The sequence below is a fragment of the Rattus rattus genome, chromosome 8 (assembly GCF_011064425.1).
Source record: "Rattus rattus isolate New Zealand chromosome 8, Rrattus_CSIRO_v1, whole genome shotgun sequence".
Taxonomy (NCBI): domain Eukaryota; kingdom Metazoa; phylum Chordata; class Mammalia; order Rodentia; family Muridae; genus Rattus; species Rattus rattus.
Genome location: NC_046161.1, coordinates 51,673,369 through 51,694,163, shown reverse-complemented (window position 1 = coordinate 51,694,163; position 20,795 = coordinate 51,673,369). Strand labels below are relative to the sequence as shown.

Here is a 20,795-nt window from a genome sequence, read left to right as displayed (position 1 = left end):
CTGTAGATATCATAAATGGCCTGTGGGGACAAACTGCCCTCTAGAAAGAGCCACACTGTCTTTTCGTGGAAAAGAGTAAGTAGAAAGTTTTTTGTGCAAGAAAAAACAAACAAACAAACAAACAAATAAAAATGGCCTCCATGGAAATCATATTCCATGGTTGGGGATTGGCTTTTGTCAGGTAGTGTCTCAAGCTCCCCTCCCAGCTCCTGCTTTAGAGCGTGGAAGTGAGCTCTAGGAGCCCACACTATGTGGAGCACAGAGAGAGCCGCTGAGGCAGACCCAGGACCTCCTTCATGGAGCACTCTTGGCTCCATGGTTCTGGTGACCTGGGAAGCAGGTTACACTTTTGATTGTGTGAAGCAGGCTGTCTTTGTTCTTATGTTACTCTTCAGAGTGAGATATAGGGCATTCAAGGTGTAGGCCTCCTTAGTCGGGAGCCCTGCAGCAAGTCAGCTGCTGCTCCCTGCCACCAGCACATTTGAAGGTTGAGAAGTTGATTCCACAGGACCTCCTGTACAAACCTGAATTTAAAAGTCCTGGTGATGCCCACCCGGCCTGGGAGCTGGCGGGCAGTTTCCATATAGCAGGCACCTCAGAGGAAGTGGACGGGGATCTGGGAGAGGCAGTACGCAGCAGGCTACCTCAAATGACTGCAGCTGCAGGTGATAAAAAACGGCCATCATTGGGAAGGGGCACAGGTTGTAACTGCTGCTTTGTGCTGTCTCCCGCCTGTTAACACATTTGGGTGAATTAACTGCAACAGATGGGCCTTTCAGCCTTTGGCCTTTAGTTTCTAGGCTGAACTCAGTAACTTCCCTGGTGGCCCCTCCCCTCCTGATAGGTCAGTCTGCCAGTAGAGGAGCCTAAGATCGCAGTAGGCTGAGCTCCTGCTGGCCTAAGGAAATGAGGCCCTCAGAGACGGAAAAGGCTGGGGATTGTGCAAAGCCAGGCAAACACCCATCCTTCTCCACCATCTTGAGCAAAGCCCTCTCCTTGGCCACGCCTTTCTTATCTGTAAGATATTGAAGGTTCACTTAGTCAGCATGGAACTTTCTGTGTTCTGCTTCCATGACAACTCTGCTAAAGTTCCCTGCAGACCATGTCTACCCCTGGGGAGAAACAACAAGAAGAGAAGTCCTGTTAGCCGGTCTGTAGCAAAATAATTCTACAAAACCACCCAGAGATTCTCTAAGACCAAGTGTCTCTTCCCTCTTTTTGCTAAATAACACCTTCTTCTTTTGCAGACTGAAACCAAGCTGAATGACACACATTGTGTTGCATCCAGAGTCTCTTATCCTAACACGTTGTCTCAGAATAATGCTTAGGTTTTAGAGCTCTGGTATCCTTTTTTTTTTTTTTTCTTTTTTTCTTTTTTTTCGGAGCTGGGGACGGAACCCAGAGCCTTGCGCTCGCTAGGCAAGTGCTCTACCTCTGAGCTAAATCCCCAACCCCTCTGGTATCCTTTTTAGGTGCACATATATTCAGGGGCGTGTGTGTGTGTGTGTGTGTGTGTGTGTGTGTGTGTGTGTGTGTGTGTTGTGAAAAATAAAGCCAAACCCATGTAAATAAAATTGTGTACTAATTTAACTCACTGGGTGATTTCTGAGCTTCTGTTCCCTTACACGGTTAGTTTTCCAGTGCCCAAGGGGAAGGGCCGGGTGGATGTAGTTGTATCTTCACAGATAGGAAGGAAGAAAAGCTCACCCTGAGGAAATTAAATAGGATGCTCTGGTGGTGGTGGTGGTAGTAGTGGTGGTGCGATTTTATAGTTATCGTTAATATTATCCCAGATACTTTGCAGAACATTTTCAATCTATTGAGTGATCTTTTCCTACCAAGAGCTCCGGCTCTGTGGGGTGGAAGAGTTAGAATGTGACAATGAGTGACAATGAAGAATCAGCCCCTAGATTAGGAGACTTACCTAACCAGAGAGCAGACTCTGCATCAGTCTCCTCAGTCTCAGTCCTCGGCCGGCATTCTCTCCTCCTTCTTGCACTGTCTTTGAGAGACTGTTCCTAACACCAGCAGCCTCGTGGTGGCTCGGTCTGCTTTTTTTTTTTTTTTTGGGTTCTTTTTTTTTCGGAGCTGGGGACTGAACCCAGGGCCTTTGCGCTTCCTAGGCAAGCGCTCTACCACTGAGCTAAATCCCCAACCCCTCGGTCTACTTTTAAAGATATATGCAAGCCCTGTCCCTCCTGTAGCATAGGATACCCATTCCACTGGCCTCTGTATAGCACAGGATTTGCTTAACTCGGGATAGAACTTTGCATACAAGGGGAAATCCTCACATCTAGGCCGTCTGTGTCTCTTGGAAGGACAGATGTGACAGCTCAACAGTGGGAAGAAGGCTGCTATTTGCTGAGGCAGGACGAGGCAGTGGACTTAGGAAAAACACCCAGAGCACCCACTAGCAAGTGACTCTTTCTTGGCTCTCATCCCTGCCCCCACCCTTCACAATGCCAGGGTAAGCAACTGTATGGTCACAAGGAAGACCTTACTTAACGATCCGCCCTCCCACCAGTTCTGTCCAGGCTGCCAACTGCCCCTGCTTTTCCCCAGTGGATTGTTAGATCTGTTTTTGATGTGCATATACAAAGAATTTACTGTGGGAAAAAGGCTTGGTCTGCCTCAAAGTGCAATTTGAGTGTTTTTCCTTCTGTTGTGTGCTTATCTATCCATCTCAGGCAAGGAAGTGTTGCTGACATATATTGCTTTGCCTTTTGGTGGAGGTGGTTTCTCCTGTGCCCAGGACACTGCTTCTAATAGACTAAGATGTTTGTCAGACGAAATGGGTTTGGGAGCTTTATCTTCAAAGTTTATCCACCAGTGAGTGCTTGAAATTCAAATCAGGGTTAGTCTTCGAGTTAGATCCTTTTCTCTCCCCAGGTGATCCAGCTGCTGCTGCTGCTAAGTACACTGGTTTTCCTCCTTCCATCTCTAATTGTCATTCAATACCCTGTAACCACCCAGCCATCCACGATAATGGAAAAGGGAGTCTGGTTTTTATAATGTACAATTATTTTAAATGCCTCACTTTTATTAAATTCACCCGTTTCCCCTTCAAAATCTTGCATAAGTGAACTAGAGCACAGTAATTATTTCTAGTCTTCTGTCCCCTTGTCGCAGTGTTGAGTCAGCACCTTAAGGGCTGGCCTATGGAAAGGCTCAGCTAAGGTTTTGGCCCACTTACACCATTAGGTGAGGACTAGGAGGTTTTGCCACAGATGGCAGAGGAAGCAGATAGCCATGTATGTCCCGGCCTGGCTACTATCCTTCTCCTCTGAACTTTGGCAAGACGTGATCCACTAAGAAGCAGGACCACAGCCTACCTCCTCGAACTTTGCTAACCTTTGAACTCAGGGATTTGTGCATGCTGAGCTGAGACTCTGATGTAAAATAAGAGGGGGTATGGTCACAGTCAAGACTTCATTGATAACCACAGCAGAATCTAAGATTATCTAAAGCAAACCCAAGGTGGAGTATCAGAAAAGGCTCATTTCAAATTAGCTTCCTGGTTGTAAAGCCTCCAGAATCTTACCCATTGCCAATGACTGTAAATGGGAATGATGAATCTTGTCTCAATCAGATAACATGATATATAACATACATATACACAATCATAAGAATGAAGTGCGGCTGGCACACCTAGGACAGTTCTAATAGACCTAATGTGAAGCAGAAGCCGGACACAGATTATGTTATGGATGGCTCCGTTTTTATAAAGTTCAAGAAAATATACATTAGAATGATGGACACCTGGTGTGGGGTGGGAGGGTGAATGTTACTGGGAGGGAAGGGCTTTGAGGGAACATTTTGACATTGGAAATATGTTATTCTGACCTGAGGGTTAATTCCACCCGTGCTTGTTGAAAATCCTCTGTCTAGTCAAGTTAGTTAGTGTACTACATCCCATGTAAGTCACATATCCGTGCTGCAGGCAGTTGAGACAGAGGGCTTAAGAACCCTTGTCATTCTGATAATGGGATATTGGTATGCCTTTATGGCAGACTGCTGCTACCTGCCAGACACTGCTACCCAGGCTTCTGTTAGGAGATACGCTCTACATAAACAAGTCAGGGGAAGAAATCACCAAGTAGTTCCCTTCCTGTTCCTGAGGAGCTGGGCAAGGATTAATATACAGAGGGATGGTGTGGATGTCAGCCTGCCCGCCCGCATGCCCGCATGCCCGCCTGCCCGCCTGCCCGCCCGCCTGCCCACACGCACACATCCCTGGTCTTATATGGATTTTAACTCTTCCAGACTCCCTGGTTGATTGTCTCATTTGGGCTATGGGCATGATTAATGACCTTTTTTAAAGCCAGGAAAAAAGCAAGGGTCCCCAGCAGGGCCACCCCCTAGGTCCTAGGCGCTCACCCTGGGCCAGTAGACAGGAAAGCACCTTTGAGTTCTTTGCTCAGATTGTTGCTGGTCTTCATTGGAGCAGGCCATTCTCTGTGATGGCAAGGGCGGGGCTTCCCCTCAGCGTCTCCTAGATGCCCATCTTTTGTCTAGAGGCAGGGGAGTTGTCTCTTTTGCCTTTTCCCCTACTCTGGCTACATCTGCATCACCTGAGTGATACAGAAGGTACCACTTGGGGGGGGGCAGCTTCTGCTGTATCTACCCTGGGAGCTGTTGATGACAGCTCTAGCCTGTTAGTGCTAGTGTCCGGCAGCATTTCCACCAACAAGGGTTAAAGCCCCAGGAGGCTCAGAGGCTTTGCTTGGGTCCCCAGCCCTCATAAAAGCCTTTTTACATTGTCCCTGGGGCTGCCTCAGGCTCCCTGGCTGAAATCTGATAAGGGCCCTCTTTGTTGCAACTGTCAGTCTCCTTTATTGAGGAGGGAACTAGAGACCAGTGGCATTTCTTGGGGTACAGATAAGGCCCTGGATTCCTGTCAGAGTTAGCGTGATTAATTACCCTCAATCCTAGCCCTTGCTTTGATAGCAGTGACTGACAGTCTGCAGGCTTCCCTGTCAGGTGCCCCCACATACACACACCCTTCCCTGTTGGAGTAGAGATCCTCCCCTGCAGGGCTAACACAGTGACCCACACAGTTCTTTACCAGGCTGTTGCCTCCTTGCTGCTCTGTGGTTACTTTTGCCCCTCTCAAGCAAAGAGCCTACTTGCCACAGAGGAGGATCTAACAAAGCCAGAGCCCCTTTCCTCTCCTCAAAAGTCGGGGGAGGTGGCCATTGGCTTTGGACTCGAACTTCATAGACTGGATCTGAAGCCTCACAGTAGTCCTTCAAAAGAGAAGATTCCCAATCATCCATTTTCAAGATAACTTGCCAATACCAGTCCCTAATTTAGTAATTCAGACAGTTCCCAAAAACCAAGCCCCCCACACTTACAGTAATAAGCTGCTGTCTCCCGTGTATACACACCCTGACATCAGCACAGTGTCCTAACAGACTTCCTCTGTCTTCATAGTAGCATCTCCTTTGGACAAGGGAAACAGCTTCCAGGTCCACTCAGTACAAAGCAAACTGCCGAGAGACCAGCCTGAGGAGTCCAGTTGGTTCTCCTATTTGTCAGGAAAACCCAAGGCAAGGCAGGTTTTTGAGTCTGGTTTATCTGGATAATGTAAGAAAAGCAAACTGTGTTTCTGAGGGTGCTCAGGGGCCAGCCTGCTCTGGAAGCCATCTTAACACTCTAACAGAAGGCTAGCCTCAAACCAAACAGACAGTACCAGTCCTCTTGTACCAGGAACCTCCTCTGGAGCCTAGGGTGCATGAGCAGTGGGGGGCTGTAGTGAGGGGAAGCAGAACCCTGGCTTTCCCATGCACGAAGCTGCGGCGTCTGATGTGAGTAGATGTTGCCAGCGGTGTCTGCTGTCCCTGTAGGGAGCTGGTAAAGTTCCTGGGGAGGGTACAGCCTTCACTTCAAGTACTGCTCTGGCCTTTCTTCTCTGATCTGGTTTTCTTCCCTAAGTAGTTTGCAGCATACCTGAGCATTCCCTGACTAGAGATCACAGTTCCTGCATCTGCAGTCCTGTTTGTTTGCTTTTGTAGACCTCCAGTGGCCAGAGCCTAGCCTAGTAGCTACTTCAGGTGAACATGGAAATTGTTTGAGAATTTCATACTGCGGAGGGAGCATGAACCACAGTAGCATTTGTCATGGTTTGTGTCCACACCTCATTTTCAGTCAGAAAACAGGATAAGCCAGGTGGTGGTGGAAAATGCCTTTAATCCCAGCACTCAGGGGAGGCAGAGGCAGATGGATCTCTGCGGGTTCAAGGCCAGCCTGGTCTATAGATCAAGTTCCAGAACAGCCTGGGCTAGATAGAGAAACCCTCCCAGAAAACCAACAACAAAAACAAAACCAGGATGAACAGCCTGGCCCCTTCATCTTGTACACCTGGCTTGCCTCCAAATGAATTATGACCATTTCAAAAGGTAGACTGCAGTATTTCTGTTGGAAGTTGTATTACCATTGAAGTAATCCAGAAGAAAATAGTGCCATTGAGACATGGTGATCTGAGAGATGTCTGGTCCTCCACAGACCTTCTGAAGAACAGTAGTCCCTGACTGGTAAGCCCACTATGCTGGCTAAATGCTCAGCTACAGGTGACCTGCGTATTCCACACCCTTCTACTTCTCTCTGACTATACGTTCCCTTCCCACTCCTCCCACTAATGGAATAACAGTTGCTCTGCCTCACCAAGACCCTTCCTCTGCGTCCACTCTTCTGTTAGCCTCCCTACTGGGAGCTTGCTCATTCTAAGCTTCTGTCCCTCAGGCTCTTCAGTAGTGGCTGAGATCCGAATGGTCCATGACAGAACCTGAGAAAGGACAGTCTGTTCAGGACTGTCACCATTAGACATTTAGAGCTAGGGATGGATCTAATTGAGTGGTTCTCATGTTGCCCCAGGCTGGCCTATGTGGTAGAAAATGAACTCCAGATCCTCCTGTCTCCGCTTCCCAAGTACTGGGACCACAGCAATTTAGCCACAATATTAGTGCATGAAGGAAAAATAGTCCTTGTTTTTATAGAGCTAACGGTTCTGGGAAACCGTGTGAACAGATAGGAAACAATGAGAGTAGTTTGCTGAATTTGGAAGGGTAGCACAGGAATCCTGAGAGGGGAAGAATCTATGTGAACTGGAGTAGTTAGAAAGTTCTCCCTGTGGGCAGTAGATCCTGAAAAACAGACAGCGTGGAGAGTGGAATGGAGACAAGTATTCCAGATCTAAGAAGAGGTAGCTGGGATCTATGGGAAAGAGACCATTTTTCATGGATCATTCATGAATGTGAGTCATGTGACCTAGTCATGTCTGCTGGGACAAGCAATGAGGCTTTGTGGGCTTTTAAATACACAGATGAAATACCTAGGAAAAGTAGGTGATCTGACTGCAGTGTGCACACCATAGGTGTGATCCAGGCTGCTACAGGCGAGCCAACACAGACGAAAAAGGAAAAGTGCTTGTGAGGGGTTCCTCTGAGGAAGAGGCAGCGGGACTTCCTCACAGCCTGAGAGAGGCCAATGAGAACAGCCAGGGCTGATCCAGAAGCTCCTGCCTAACTCCTGGGACGTGTAGCAAGTAAAGGAAGTGAAGGTGCGGTCAGCATGCACATTTCTGACTTGGAAGTGGACAGGTTACCCATGTGAAGATGCCTTGGAAGCTTCTGGAGGAAAGAAAGTGGTACCAGCCCTAACCACAACTTCACCATCTAAGGCATTTTGTCGTGGTAGGAATGGGTTCATTATTCAGAGCAGCACAGAAAGACAGTGGTCAACATGGAATGTAGATCAGTAGTCTAGTATTTTCTATATTAATTTGTTTGGGTTTTCTTTATCTTTTTATTTATTTAGAGACAGTGGTCTGTGTAGCAGAAACTAGCCTTGAACTTGAGATTTCTCAGAACCTGGGGTTAGAAGCATATGCCATTGTCTTTGGGTTACCCATGCATTTTTTTAAAGATATATTTATTTATTTATTTTATGTATATGAGTAGACTGTAGCTGTCATCAGACACTCCAGAAGTGGACATTGAATTCCATTACAGATGGTTGTGAGCCACCATGTGGTTGCTGGGAATTGAATTCAGGATCTCTGGAAGAGCAATCAGTGCTCTTAACCCCTGAGCCATCTCTCCAGCCCTACCTATGCATTTTTAAACCTAATTCCATGACCCTTTGTCAAAGAGCTCAGAAAACAGCTGGTGAAGACAAAGGTCTTGAAACTCAATAGTCTCCTTCTGTCCGAATGAAAGCACTCTGGTCTTAGCAGGGCAGAATCCCTGTGCCTGTGTTCACGCTGCTTTCTCTTTGGGAATGGGGACGTGGTAGAGGCATCCTGGGGATGGCACACAAAATTGCCCTCTAGTCTCCACATGCACATGCAAAAACAATTGGCATATACAAATTCAGATGATTTTTTTTTTTTTTTAAATTTTGAGACAGGTCTTACCATGTAACCCTGAATGGACTTGAACTCTCTATGTAGACCACGCTGGCCTTGAACTCACAGATCGAAGAAATCTACCTGGTTCTCCTTCCCAGGCGCTAGGATTATAAGCATGTGCCACCACGCCCATATATTTTGTGTGTTTTGCTGTGTGTGTCTGTGTACCATGTGCATGCACTTCTCACAGAGGCCAGAAGAGGACAAGATCATTGACATCTATCATCTATAGAGTCATAGATGGTTGTGAATGAACCTGCACGTGGGTGCTGGGAATCAAACCCAGGAAGAACCACCAATACTCTTAACTGCTGAGCCATCTTTCCAGTCCCTGCATAAGATTTTTTTTTTTTTTTTTTTTTTAAGGGTGGGAACCCTTCATCCCATTCTCCTGCTTGGATTATCCTGTGAAACAGCAGAGGAACTGGATGTGTTGCCACATGTCAGAAGGGAGACTGAGACCAGCCTGGTCGACTTAGTTAGATCCTGAAAAAGAAAAAAAAAGAAAAAGACAGTGGTGAGGCCAAGGCGCTCAGCTGAGGGATAAAGCAGCAGCACTGGAAAGGAACAGCCCCTATTCAGGCTGGCCTGCCATTATGAGGCAACTCAGTAAGATGGGGGCAGGGAAGGGGTGGGGCAGCAGCAGTACAGTAAGAGGAGTTTGCCATCAAAAGGCAACAAGTCTCATTCACTGCCCCGGATGCTGACCCTTCCCTGCGGAATTCTCTCCTCTGACCTCCAGATCATTAATCCTGAGCTGCCAGATGACAGTCATCCATCACGCCTCCTGACGAGCATCCCAGCCTCCTGTGAAAGGACCTGGGCCCCTCCCTCGCTCCTGTCCCCCGGTGCTCATTAGTAGCCCTTCCTGCCCAGTGCCAGGTTTCCTAATCAAGTCCCTGGTTCCTCTCACTTCCCCTCTGGGCCCGTGGGCGGAAGCTGCCCTGACCCTCCCTCTTTAAGAGGCCAGGGGGAAGGGGGAGTGATTAGTGAGTGGGGAAAGAATTGTTGAGTGGCTTTTTATTCCCTGGGAGACCTTTATGTCCAGTAGCTACTTTGACTTGGCTAGTCATAAGAGGAAAAGAAAACATGTCTCTCCATCCTGTCTCCGGAGAGAAGGCAGGCAGTCTACAGAGGAGCATGGCTAACTGCCCTCAGCACCAGTGGGGTTGCAGGCAGGTGGATGCTTTAGCAGGGCTTGAGCAGAAATTATTGCAAACAGAACACCCTCTTAATTCCTCTGCATCAGACAAGCTGGAGGGACTCATGTCAGGCCACAAACCCCCTGTGTTGGGCCTGCCCTGCTTATTCCAAAGAGAGCTGACAGTGAGCCTAATTGCTGTTGGATCCAGAGCCCTTGGGGTCAGATGACACCTGTGAAGTTCATAAGCATTGTGTCCAGCCTGCCAGTGATGAACGTGCACAGATTTGATGTCTTCTTGCTCAGCTTGACTGACCCAGCTCTCCCCCCCTCTTGTTGGACAATCACAGGCACCCCAATCAACCGGATTCCCATCATGGCCAAGCAGATCCTGGACCTGTATATGCTATATAAACTGGTCACAGAGAAAGGCGGCTTGGTGGAGATCATCAACAAGAAAATCTGGAGGGAGATCACCAAAGGCCTGAACCTGCCCACATCCATCACCAGCGCTGCCTTCACCCTCAGGACCCAGTGAGTGGCCAGGGCTAAGAAGGAAGCCAAGCATGCAGAAGGTGTTTAGCCCTAAGTGAGGAAGGGAAGCAAATTCCTGACATGAAGAGCCTTAGAGATGAATCCCTCAGACCTGAAGAGCTTATTTCACCATCCTGTAGGATTTAAACCTCACAATCTGTCCCAGCAAGTAGATAGCATCCCATTTTGTAGATTATGAGAACTAAGTCTAGTCTATTTAGTCACTGCCATACTGGTCCAGAAGGCCTGAAATTCAGACTTGGGCTTCGTCCCTGCAATCTATGCTCTTCTGAGACTATGACCACACAGAAGGCCCCTCTTACTCTAGCCTTAGGCCTCAGGTCAGTGGTTGCTGACTTGTTTGGCCACTGATTAACTAGTTACAAGGGTTGACAGAAAACAGTCAATCCAAGAGTAGCCATGTAGAACGAAAGCCAGAGTGGCGAGTATTTTTCTGGAATGTTCCAGTTGCTCTGCGAGTGAATAATTGGCATATCTTCAGGTAGCGTGCCCTGGCCTTGTTGAGAGATGGTAAGGTTTTGGGGGCCAAAATGGCTCAGCGGGTGGATGCTTGCTGTCAAACCTGACTCCTGCAAGTTGTCCTCTGACCTCCATACCAGCACCGTGGCATGTGTGTGCTTACGTAATTAACACGTGTGTACACACACACACACAAAATGAGTGACTGTAAAAACAACAAACAGCACTTTCACCCATCAGGACTACTAGAGACAGCAGTAACCAGAATGTCAGTGTTGGGGGAGAACGGCCTGGGAACACAGGGCACACACACAAGGGCCGCCCTCCTGGGTCCGATACAGTGGGGAGACCAGCCTAGCTGAATCAGAAGGAGCAAAGAAGGCACGGTGGAACACAGGCCTCATTTCCCTAACGACATTCCAAAGGTTTGAGACCGGAGGGAAGATGTTAGCTAAGGCTCTCAGGTTCCCTTTATGACTGGTGCTTCAGATTGAAGCAGTGAAGCCTGAGCATCCCGAGAAGCCTGGAGGAATGTGTGCTGTGAGCCTGGACTCTCTTTCTGCTATGTGTACCACACCCTGGCTCGTGCCTGACCACGGTTGCTTCCAAAACCAGATCTACTTAAACTGGACAGTCTCTGCCTGGCACTGTGTTCTGGATCACTCTCCCTCCTTCCCTGCAGGTACATGAAGTATCTATATGCCTATGAGTGTGAGAAGAAAGCGTTGAGCTCCCCAGCCGAACTACAGGCCGCCATCGATGGCAACCGTAGGGAAGGTCGGAGGCCCAGCTACAACTCCTCTCTCTTTGGTTATTCTCCTGCTGCTGCTGCCGCCGCCGCTGCCGCCGCAGCCGCTGCTAGTGCTGCCTCTGCTGGGGCCCCTGCCCTTCTCTCGCCCCCCAAGATCCGATTCTCCATCCTTGGGCTTGGCTCCAGCAGTGGCACCAATACCAGTAGCCCTCGGATACCCCCAGCATCTACTCTCAGGAAAGGTGAGTAGGGCCTTTGGAGGAAGGAAGGGATGGAGAAAGGAAGCCTCATTTCCCTTCGCTCAGGGTGGGCCTTGTGGTGAAGGCGTAAGTTACAGTGGATGGGTCTAGCTCCGGTTCCTTCACAGGTGATGGAGTCCCAGTGCCTGTGCCAAATCGCCTGGCTGTGTCAGGACCTTTAGCAGGCCAGCAGGCTGGCAACCGGACTGGCACACTGGAGCAGCTACGGGAGCGTCTGGAATCAGGGGAGCCCCCTGAGAAGAAGGCATCGAGGTTGTCAGAGGAGGAGCAGCGCCTGGTGCAGCAGGCCTTTCAGCGCAACCTCTTCAGCATGGCTCGACAGCTCCCCATGAAGATCAGAATCAACGGCAGGGGTAAGCATCTGTGTATAACTCCATCTTCCCCTCACACCGACTGTCACACCCCAGCGCCACACAGGCTTAGGCCTGGCCTAGGAACCATTCTTTCCTGCCCTCCTTCCCATTGCCTTCACTGCCCTAGAAGAGTCCAGAACCAGAGAAAAGCCACTGGAGGTGTGTGTCTGCTTGCTGAGAGATCTTACCGCCTTAATGCTTTCTAAGTCAGAAGTTGCTTCAGGCACAGATGCTGTGCTCCCCCAACCCTGCCTTTTGATCTGTCTAAATTACAAGGCTTGCATCCACCCCAGTACCTTCCCAGTATAGGCTGTCATCAGGTCTGTCATTCCTGAGAAACAGCAGAGCCACCAGTGGCCTCGGGATTAAGAAGTAGGCAATGCATGTTTAGCAGAATGTGTGACATTCCCCCCTCCCCTCCTCATTTTTCTAGTTTCCCCCTTCTCAAAACACACGTTCCATTCCCCTCATTTTGCTCCCTGCATTCTCCTTCAAGCCCCCTTTCTATGCCATTGTTGCCGTGGTTCTCTGTGGAGCACACATAGGGAGCTGTGTGCTGAGAAGGGAGGCAGTGTGAGAGGAGCCCTCAGATCCCCAGTCAGCCTCTGTTGGATGATGGGTAGAGGGAACCATTCAGAGGACAATAGAAAAGCTAACTCACATGGAAGGAAGAGTGTTTGACTGTGGAGGGAGAGTCCCATGCGCGGCCTCCTCATCGGGCAGGAAGGGCTGGGTGCTGGAGGCGAGCAATCCTTCTCCCTGAGACCTCACAGTTCACTCAGGTGCACCAGGCGCTTTGAGGCCAGGGCTGACTTTCCGATTACTTCAGTATAGCAGGTGCTCCGTTAGGGTTGGCCTGCTGTCCCTTCCCTCTGTGAATCGGGGAATTGAGTTGGCAGAAAGTCGGCTAGCCGGGCTCTGCTGCCAGCCATCAGAGGTAGTAGAGGCAGATAGTGTTAGACTACGGATGAGCTTGACTAAGCAGCACCAGAAGATGGTGAGAGCTTGACCATGTCTGCTTTCTGACGAACTCCACAGAAGACAGAGCAGAGACTTCAGCTGCAGCACTAAACCTGACCACAAGCAACATTGGGAGCATCAATATGTCTGTGGATATTGATGGCATCACCTATACAGGTAGGTGTCCACAGCTATGGGAGGCCCACACTGGCTGGAGGCCACGGTGCAGCTTCCCAGCTGGCCCTGCCTAACTCCCTCAGACACCTTGGGGTGGGGCGACGGGACTGTGTTTTTACACTGACTTAGCAGTCCTAAGATAAAGAGGTAGCCTCAGACTGTAGGTACACTGATTGATGGTATGACGAGCCTTCCACAGTCCCAGGAACCTCTCGGTCGGTGTCTGGTTGGTTGAGGATGGATCTAGTGCGAGAATTACACATACATTTTAGCATATGTTAGCCGGGCCACCATCTACCGTGTAAGTCTTCCAGAGAACAAGAATTCTTTCTCTGACTGCAGAAAACTCCTCTGTTGTTCTGGGCCTTTTGGTACAGGGGGATCAAGACAGGGTTTCTCTGTGTAGCCCTGACTGTTCTAGAATTCATTCTATTGTTACTATAATTTTAAAAGTAACATTTTTCTCCATCCCAGCTAGCTCCCAAATAAACAGGACTCTTAAGATTTATTTGATAAGCTTTACAGCACAGTGGCTGAGCAGTTACTAATCTATTCCATTCCTCTGAACTAGTCTGGCACCCTCCCAGCCAAAATCCCCAAGATACTTGCATTTTAGTATCGGTCTGGCTCTCTCTGCTCTGGATGTTTTCCCATGGTGTCTCTCCAACCCTCTTTTCATGGCAAATCCTCCTCTTCCCTCACCTCTCTCTTCCTCCTCCCTGACCCCTGTAGTACAGAATGAGACCCTGTCAAAAATAAATGAAATGCCAGCCGTGAGTCAGTGCTGCAGAAGCCAGCCTTGACCTGGGCATTGCCGGTTTTCAGTTGGAGCTCACAATCTAGGTGCCTGTAGTTTTGGTGGGTAATTGGGTTTTTATCTGTGAGATAGACCTCACAGGTGTTCGACATAGAGTTCACAAAGGCAACAGACGCAGCCGACTCCCCAGCTGTTGCATGTGTTCGGGACAGACTTAGGAATAAGCTAGGCCGAGTCTTGTTAAGCACCAGTTGATGAGCTTACAAGCTCAGGCTGGTGACATCTGCCTGTTTTCCCAAGGTATAAGGTTATGTCAGCCGCCCGGTGAGCATTCACATGAAGGCCAGTAAAACCTTGTGTTCAAACCAGGGTATTTCCCTAGGGATACCTCCCAGTCACTTGCAGGTTCACCAGCTACAAGCATCAAAGTTCAGCCAGGAAAAGAACAGGTGGTGCTGGAGAGATGGTTCAGTGGTTAAGAACACTGACTGCTCTTCCAAAGGTCCTGAGTTCAAATCCCAGCAACCACATGATGGCTCGCAACCATCTGTAAACATATATATATATATATATATATATATATATATATATATATATATATATATATGAACAGGTTCCTAGAAGTAGCCATACTCGTGTGGCTTGCCAGTCTCCTGTACCCTCCTAGTGCCACTCATGATGTGGCTTGGGGCATGTGGAGCTGGGTAAAGTCCTGAAGAGAACAGAAGCTAGAAGTTACAGCCAGATCTCAACATCTGCCTGTCATCTTCTTGGGAGAAAGAAGTGGGCAACCTCTTTCCTTCCAGGATAGGAAGGATCAGGAGTTGAGGCTCCCAGCACCCTGACAATGGGCCAGTCACCTGTTTTGACCCTGTGTGCCCTAGGCTTTCTCTGTTGAGATGTGGTACCCAGGAACCTAAGGGTAGTCTCAAGATTCAAAGCCGTTATCCTTCATCAGCTCCCTTCCACCTGCTGCTTCTCACCTGTGCCTGCTGCCACCGCCAGGCCTGCTCCTCACAAATGTCTTCTGCTTAGAGCTTCCAGAGCCTCCAAACAGGCTCCTCTAGCTGTACAAGGCCACAGTGGGATGTGGGATAGCCCATCTCGCTGCTGTCTTGGGGTCTTTGGCCACCATCTCTTCAGTTTGCTGCTTTTTCCCTTTCAAGCAATGTAGACACTACTAACCACAAAAACTTTTCTGGGCTGTACTTCTGCTCCCCTCTCCAGAACCCTTATGATGTGCCCAAAAGCAGAGGTACACCAGTCTCAGAACATTTGTCATTCTAGCAAAGATACTGTTTGCATGCTTGTCCTTCAGCAGTTTGTGAACCTTTGGTGACAGAACAATTGTCTGGGCTTCCACTGACATCTGGTGTGATAGGAAAGTGAAGCATACAGGGTTAGCCCAGCAGTCATGCCCTGTTTAACTGAACTGAGCTACAGACGCTCCTCCTTAGCCCATACTGCCTTTTCTCCCACCCCAGGTGTGCTTTTTGCCCAGAAACCAGTGGTCCACCTCCTTGCGGGCTCTGCTACCCAGAGCATTGGCAGCAGCGCCAGCAGCAGCAGCAGCAGCAGTAGCAGCAGCAGCAGCTCTCACTGCTCACCAAGTCCTACCTCATCCCGGGGTACCCCCAGTGCAGAGCCCTCCACCAGCTGGTCCCTCTGATGAGCAGCACTCTGCACCCACTCCCTACTCTCCTGCCAAGATTAAAGGAGATTGATGCACAGAGTTTACCTCACCTCATGGAGCCCACATCAGACACCATCTGGCCACATCTGGCCAAGCTCCATTCAGGTTCTGCTGTATTCTGGGGGCAGGACAGAGTAGCGTTGTCCAATCAGGGATTGTCTTGGAGAACTGGGTGGGGCATCTGGGCATCCAGCTTCCCCAGGGTTCCCCAGCCACCTCCTATCCCAGAGTAGTATATCGACAATCTGTAAGGCGACATGGGGCTGGAGGCTTTTCATTTCCCTTCCCCCTTAATTTATTTCCCTTCTGCTGCCTTCTGCCTTCACCCCAGGGTCACCAGACTCTTAGTCTGCGCAGTCCCCCAGTGTTTAAATCCCATTTGGGGCTCTAGGAGTTGGGAACTTGTCTTCCTTGCTCTTGTTGGCATGGGATGAGCATGAGTTGGGAATGTGTCTTCCCAGGCCTCCTTTACTGTCTGGGTGTGGGCTTCCCATATCCAAGTCTTAAATTCATTCCTCAGGGCCCTGGAATACCTTTTTTGTTGTTCCTAATTAAAAAGCATGTTATGGCTGGCTTTGGGTTCAGGGCCCCTCTGTGTATGGAGAGGAGGAAGCACTCATGGTGCCCAGGCTCTGATACCTATCTGACAAGACTCCGTTCTGATCCCCAAGCCTCGGCTCCCTGCCTGCCTATGTCGGCCAACTCTCCCAATATATCACTGGTCCTTGGCCCCTAACGTCGTCTCTTGGGGCCATTTCAGCCCCACCAGCCCAAGACATGCTGATGTCAGGCTCACTGAAATACCTCAGATTTGTAATTGTTGATATTTGATTCTTCAGGAAGTATTTGCATCTCTGTAATATTTTTTAATATGTGTTTTACTGACTTTAATTTTTAAATTTTTATTGTTGCTGTTGTAGCACCAAAGAAATGAAAGCCGATCACCCCAGCCAGGTGCAGTTTGCAGCCACCTCCCTCCAACCTGCCCATGCCCTGGCCAGGAGGTGTAGCAGGTAGGGTGACTCAGGGATCACCACAGCAGGAGAATAGGATGGAGGGACCCATACCTGCTGGTGGATCCTGAAACCACACTGGTTCTTTCCACCGCCCCCTACCCCAGCTGTCAGGGTAGGGCAGAGTATCTGTCTGCCCTTAGAACCCTCACCATGGGGCATAGGCAGATGGCTGTGGGCCCCGCCTGAGGCTGAGCTTCAGGGACAAGAGGATGCTAAGAGCTCTGTCTCCTGCTGGCATGCAGCTAGATCAGGCCACCGTGGTAGCGAAAGGGTGGTCCTTACACAGGGCTCCATTCTCATCCCACTGTGCCTCACTCTGTTACACCAGTCATACACCGCATCACCCATACCCACCAGACTACTTGGGTTGTAGCAGTGGAGACCACGGCATGGCCCAGCAGTCCTGACTAGGACAAGAAAGGGAAAAGCTTATGCACAAGCATACCTCAGCCTGGCAAGCACAGCACTGCTGACTTCTGGCTCTTATCCCTGCCCCAGGGCACACATTGTCAGTAACACACACACAGCTCTTACACTGAGGTCTGACCCTCTCCTGCCCTCAGAAGCCTTATCCACGAGGCACATGCAGGGTTGGGCAAAGGACATTTGGGGAACGGTGCTGTGAGAAGCTCATTTGACCAGTGTGTCTCAGGATTTAGTCATGAAGGATAGATTCTTCCTACCCAGAGGTGACAGGGACAGGGCTGCAAGACTTTTCTGGTCACCAAATACTCTTCCCTCAGGCAGCTTGTCCACCTGTCCCTCTCAATGCCCCTCACTGCCCTCAAGCCAGCAGCAGGCTCCTAGCCAGAAAATGCAAAAGCTGGGTGCCTTGTATGCCCAGCTTTGGGGCTATGGCCCAAGTGGCGCTTCCCCTACAGGTATAGTCCTGGAGGCCATGTGGCCATGTGGTTGGCCAGGACAGCGTCCTCCCCTTCTATGTCTTGTATGTATTCTAACCAGAAAGAAATGTGATAGCACATGGTAGCCTAGGCCGTGAATAAATACCTCAGACTCCCTCTCACAGCAAGTGTCTGTATATGTCGTGGTTATTTTCTGTCTTACATGTTCTCGAATGTTTATATTTCAATAAAGCTCTACCTCTTCACATGAGCCAGTCTGGGATCCTTTCACTGACTTGAACTGGACAAGGACCTTCAGAGTGCAAAGGGACTTCATGAGCTGAGCCTCAGGTCCCCAGCTCCTCCTAAACCTTCTCCCCCTTCACTGTCTGCTTGTGCAGAGGGTGGACCTCCATTTCTCAGCTCTGCTGTCAGAATCTCTTGACTACTATTCACCATAGCAGTGCTACTCAAGTGTCTGACTAGCAGGGGCCACCTCTGGCTTAGCAGACCCTTGATGACCCTTTCACTGGGTCACATTCGGAAGAGATGTGTGTGGGCACTGGAAGGGCCCCGGGCTAATGGGTTTGTGTGTCATTGTATTTTAGAGAATGTTCTAACCATGGCACGGACTTAGAAGGGTGACCTAGAACTGGATGTCAGTCTGGGTATAGATCCTTTCTGCCAGGCCGCTCACTCTTAGCAGCGTAGTAGGAGGAAAACCGCAGGGCAAGGCCCACATGGGTTGATGGTGCCCCCTCTGTCCAGGACCACAAACAGCTGATCCCTCTCACACCACTCAGAGGCGCTAGAACCTTAGGAACAGATTCATTCTTCTCCATAGCAGTATGGTACACACTGGTACTTAGGCTGTGCACAAGGATCTGGAGTTCAAGCTCATGAGGTACATACTTGATCCTGTCCCCCAAAAAGGAAAAGAAAAAAGCTCCTAGTAGGATTCTTAGTAGGTGAAGGTCCTTGCTGCCAAGCCTGGTGACACCTGAGTGAAAACTGACTCCTGCCACTTGTCCTCTGACCACACAAAATACAATCGTCTTAAAAGGGCGGAGGGAGCCTGGTAGAGTGGTACACATCTGTAATGCCAGCACCTGGCACACAGAAGCAAGATGGCTCAGCAGGTAAAAGCTCTTGTCCCAGGAGCTGACGCCTAGTTTGATTGGCAGGAGAGCACCACTCCCAGAGTTGTCCTCTGACTTTCATATACATGCTGGGGCACAAACATACCATACAAACCCTTTTTTTCCCCCCAGATAGGGTTTCTCTGTAGCCCCAGACTGGCCTCAAACACAGAGATCCACCTGTCTCTGCCTCCCAAGGCCTAGGATTAAAGGCATGCTCTTCCACCACCTGGCCAATTTTTAAAAAAAAATTTTTTAAAGAAGATGGATCTAGCCAAAGGGACACACCTTTAATCCTAGCAAGAGTAACCAGAAAGATGGGCAGAGTGAGTCGTCCTTTGCAACTGTACGAACTACAATCCAGAAATGGAGATCATGCCTGTGAGAGAAATTCTGCTTGGTTGAGGTGGGTGAATACACTTCTAGTCCGGACCTCTGAGGTAGGAACACACACCTCTGATCTGGTCAGAAGACACACACCTTTAATCTAGACCTTGAGGCAGGAAAACAAATATCCAGGCCACACTTTCTGCTGCAAGTCTGCATTAGGACGTGGAGGAAGGAAAGTTTTGTCCCTTGCCTGCTTGCTCTCACCTTGCTAGCGCATCACATATATATGTATATAAAGAGACTCATTTTATAAGCTCTGTGAATTTAGAGAACCCTAATATAATTAGGTCCCCTTAAGGAACAAGACTGAAATTATATATGTTATTTAGAGTGGTTTACAGCTGGGATCTGAGTAATCCGGTGGTTCTCAACTTGTGGGTTGCTAACCCTTTGGGATGGAGGTCAAACCGTTCCACGGGGGACACATCAGATGTCCTTCATGTCAGGCATTCATGATTCATAACAATAGCAAATATAACTTCATAACTTATAGTTATGAAGTAGCAATGAAAACAACTTTATGGCTGGGGGATCACATCAACGTGAGCTGTATTAAAGGGTCCCCCATTTAGGAAGGTTAAGAACTGCTGCAGTCCAACGGTGGCCAAGGGTCCAGCAGTTGTTCGAGCCACAACATGAATCCTAGGGAAGTCACAAAAGAGCTGCCAGTTTTCAGCCTACATTGGAACCTATTAAAAAAAAAAAAAAAAAAAAAAAAAAAAAGTTTCTAGAACCAGGGACAGAATGGCTCAGGAACAGGACAGATGAACTTGTCAGTGAGAATGAGAGAAAGCAGGATAAGAGCAAAAGCTACCTTCTTCCATTCTTTTTGTGTAGACAGCCACTGGAAGATGTGGCCCAGATTAAGGTGGGTCTTCCACCTCAATTCAGCCAAAAAAAATCCCTCACAGAAATGCCCGGCTGCGGGCTGGAGAGATGGCTCAGCGGTTAAGAGCATCCGACTGGGGGTTGGGGATTTAGCTCAGTGGTAGAGCACTTGCCTAGGAAGCGCAAGGCCCTGGGTTTGGTCCCCAGCTCCGCGAGGGGGGGGGGGAGCACTGACTGCTCTTCCAGAGGTTATGAGTTCAATTCCCAGCAACCACATGGTGGCTCACAACCATCTGTAAAGAGATCTGATGCCCTCTTCTGGTGTATCTGAAGACAGCTACAGTGTACTTATATATAATAAATAAATAAATCTTTTTAAAAAAGAAGAAAGAAAGAAATGCCCGGCTGCTTGGGTTTTAGTTACTTCCAGGTGTACTCAAGTTGACAACTAAGATTAGCCATCACCGCTACCTAGGGAATTCCAGGCCCACGAAGGCTACATGAGATCCTATCTAAAAAATAAAAACTGACCATCACTTTAATCCCTAGTCACCAGCCGTGTGTCACGCCTAGAGCCAGCCTCAGGCTTCAGGGCCAGGAGGTAAGGAGTGACACTGTAGGGGGCTTGGAGACTGTCTCAGTTACTGTTGCTGTGAGCAGACACCGTAACCCAAGACAACTTACCAGAAAGCATTTAATTCTGGACTTGCTCGTTGTACAGGTTAGTTACTCGTGATGGGAGGTAGACTGATAGGGCGCTGAGCAGAGCAGAGAGCCTCATCCTGATGCACAGGCAGGAGGAAGAGAGGCAGACAGTTGGTCTGGTGTGGACTTTGGAAACACAAAGCCCATCCCCAGTGATACACCTCCCCCAACTACCTACTCCATAGACTACACCTCCCAGTCCTTTAATTCAAATAATTCATCAACTGAGTCTGAGAAACACACCAGGCCGCTGTAGTTCCTTCTATTTCAAGATGCCAGGCAGGGAAAAATATTTTCAAACTTCACCCCACCCACACATACACACACACACACACACACACACACACACACACACACACACA

At 49.1% G+C, this 20,795-nt stretch overlaps 1 protein-coding gene across 1 annotated transcript in view; it reads left to right on the top strand.

Annotated features, from left to right (window-relative positions):
- Nucleotides 1-17,642, top strand: part of Arid3b (AT-rich interaction domain 3B) — a 47,097-nt gene extending 29,455 nt beyond the window's left edge. Inside the window, exons 5-9 of the mRNA XM_032909870.1 lie at nucleotides 9,899-10,082; nucleotides 11,245-11,555; nucleotides 11,681-11,926; nucleotides 12,965-13,063; nucleotides 15,305-17,642. Coding sequence (XP_032765761.1) covers nucleotides 9,899-10,082; nucleotides 11,245-11,555; nucleotides 11,681-11,926; nucleotides 12,965-13,063; nucleotides 15,305-15,489 — 1,025 coding nt within the window. The 3' untranslated portion in view covers nucleotides 15,490-17,642. The remainder of the gene's footprint in view (nucleotides 1-9,898; nucleotides 10,083-11,244; nucleotides 11,556-11,680; nucleotides 11,927-12,964; nucleotides 13,064-15,304) is intronic.
- The last annotated feature ends 3,153 nt before the right edge of the window (nucleotides 17,643-20,795 follow it).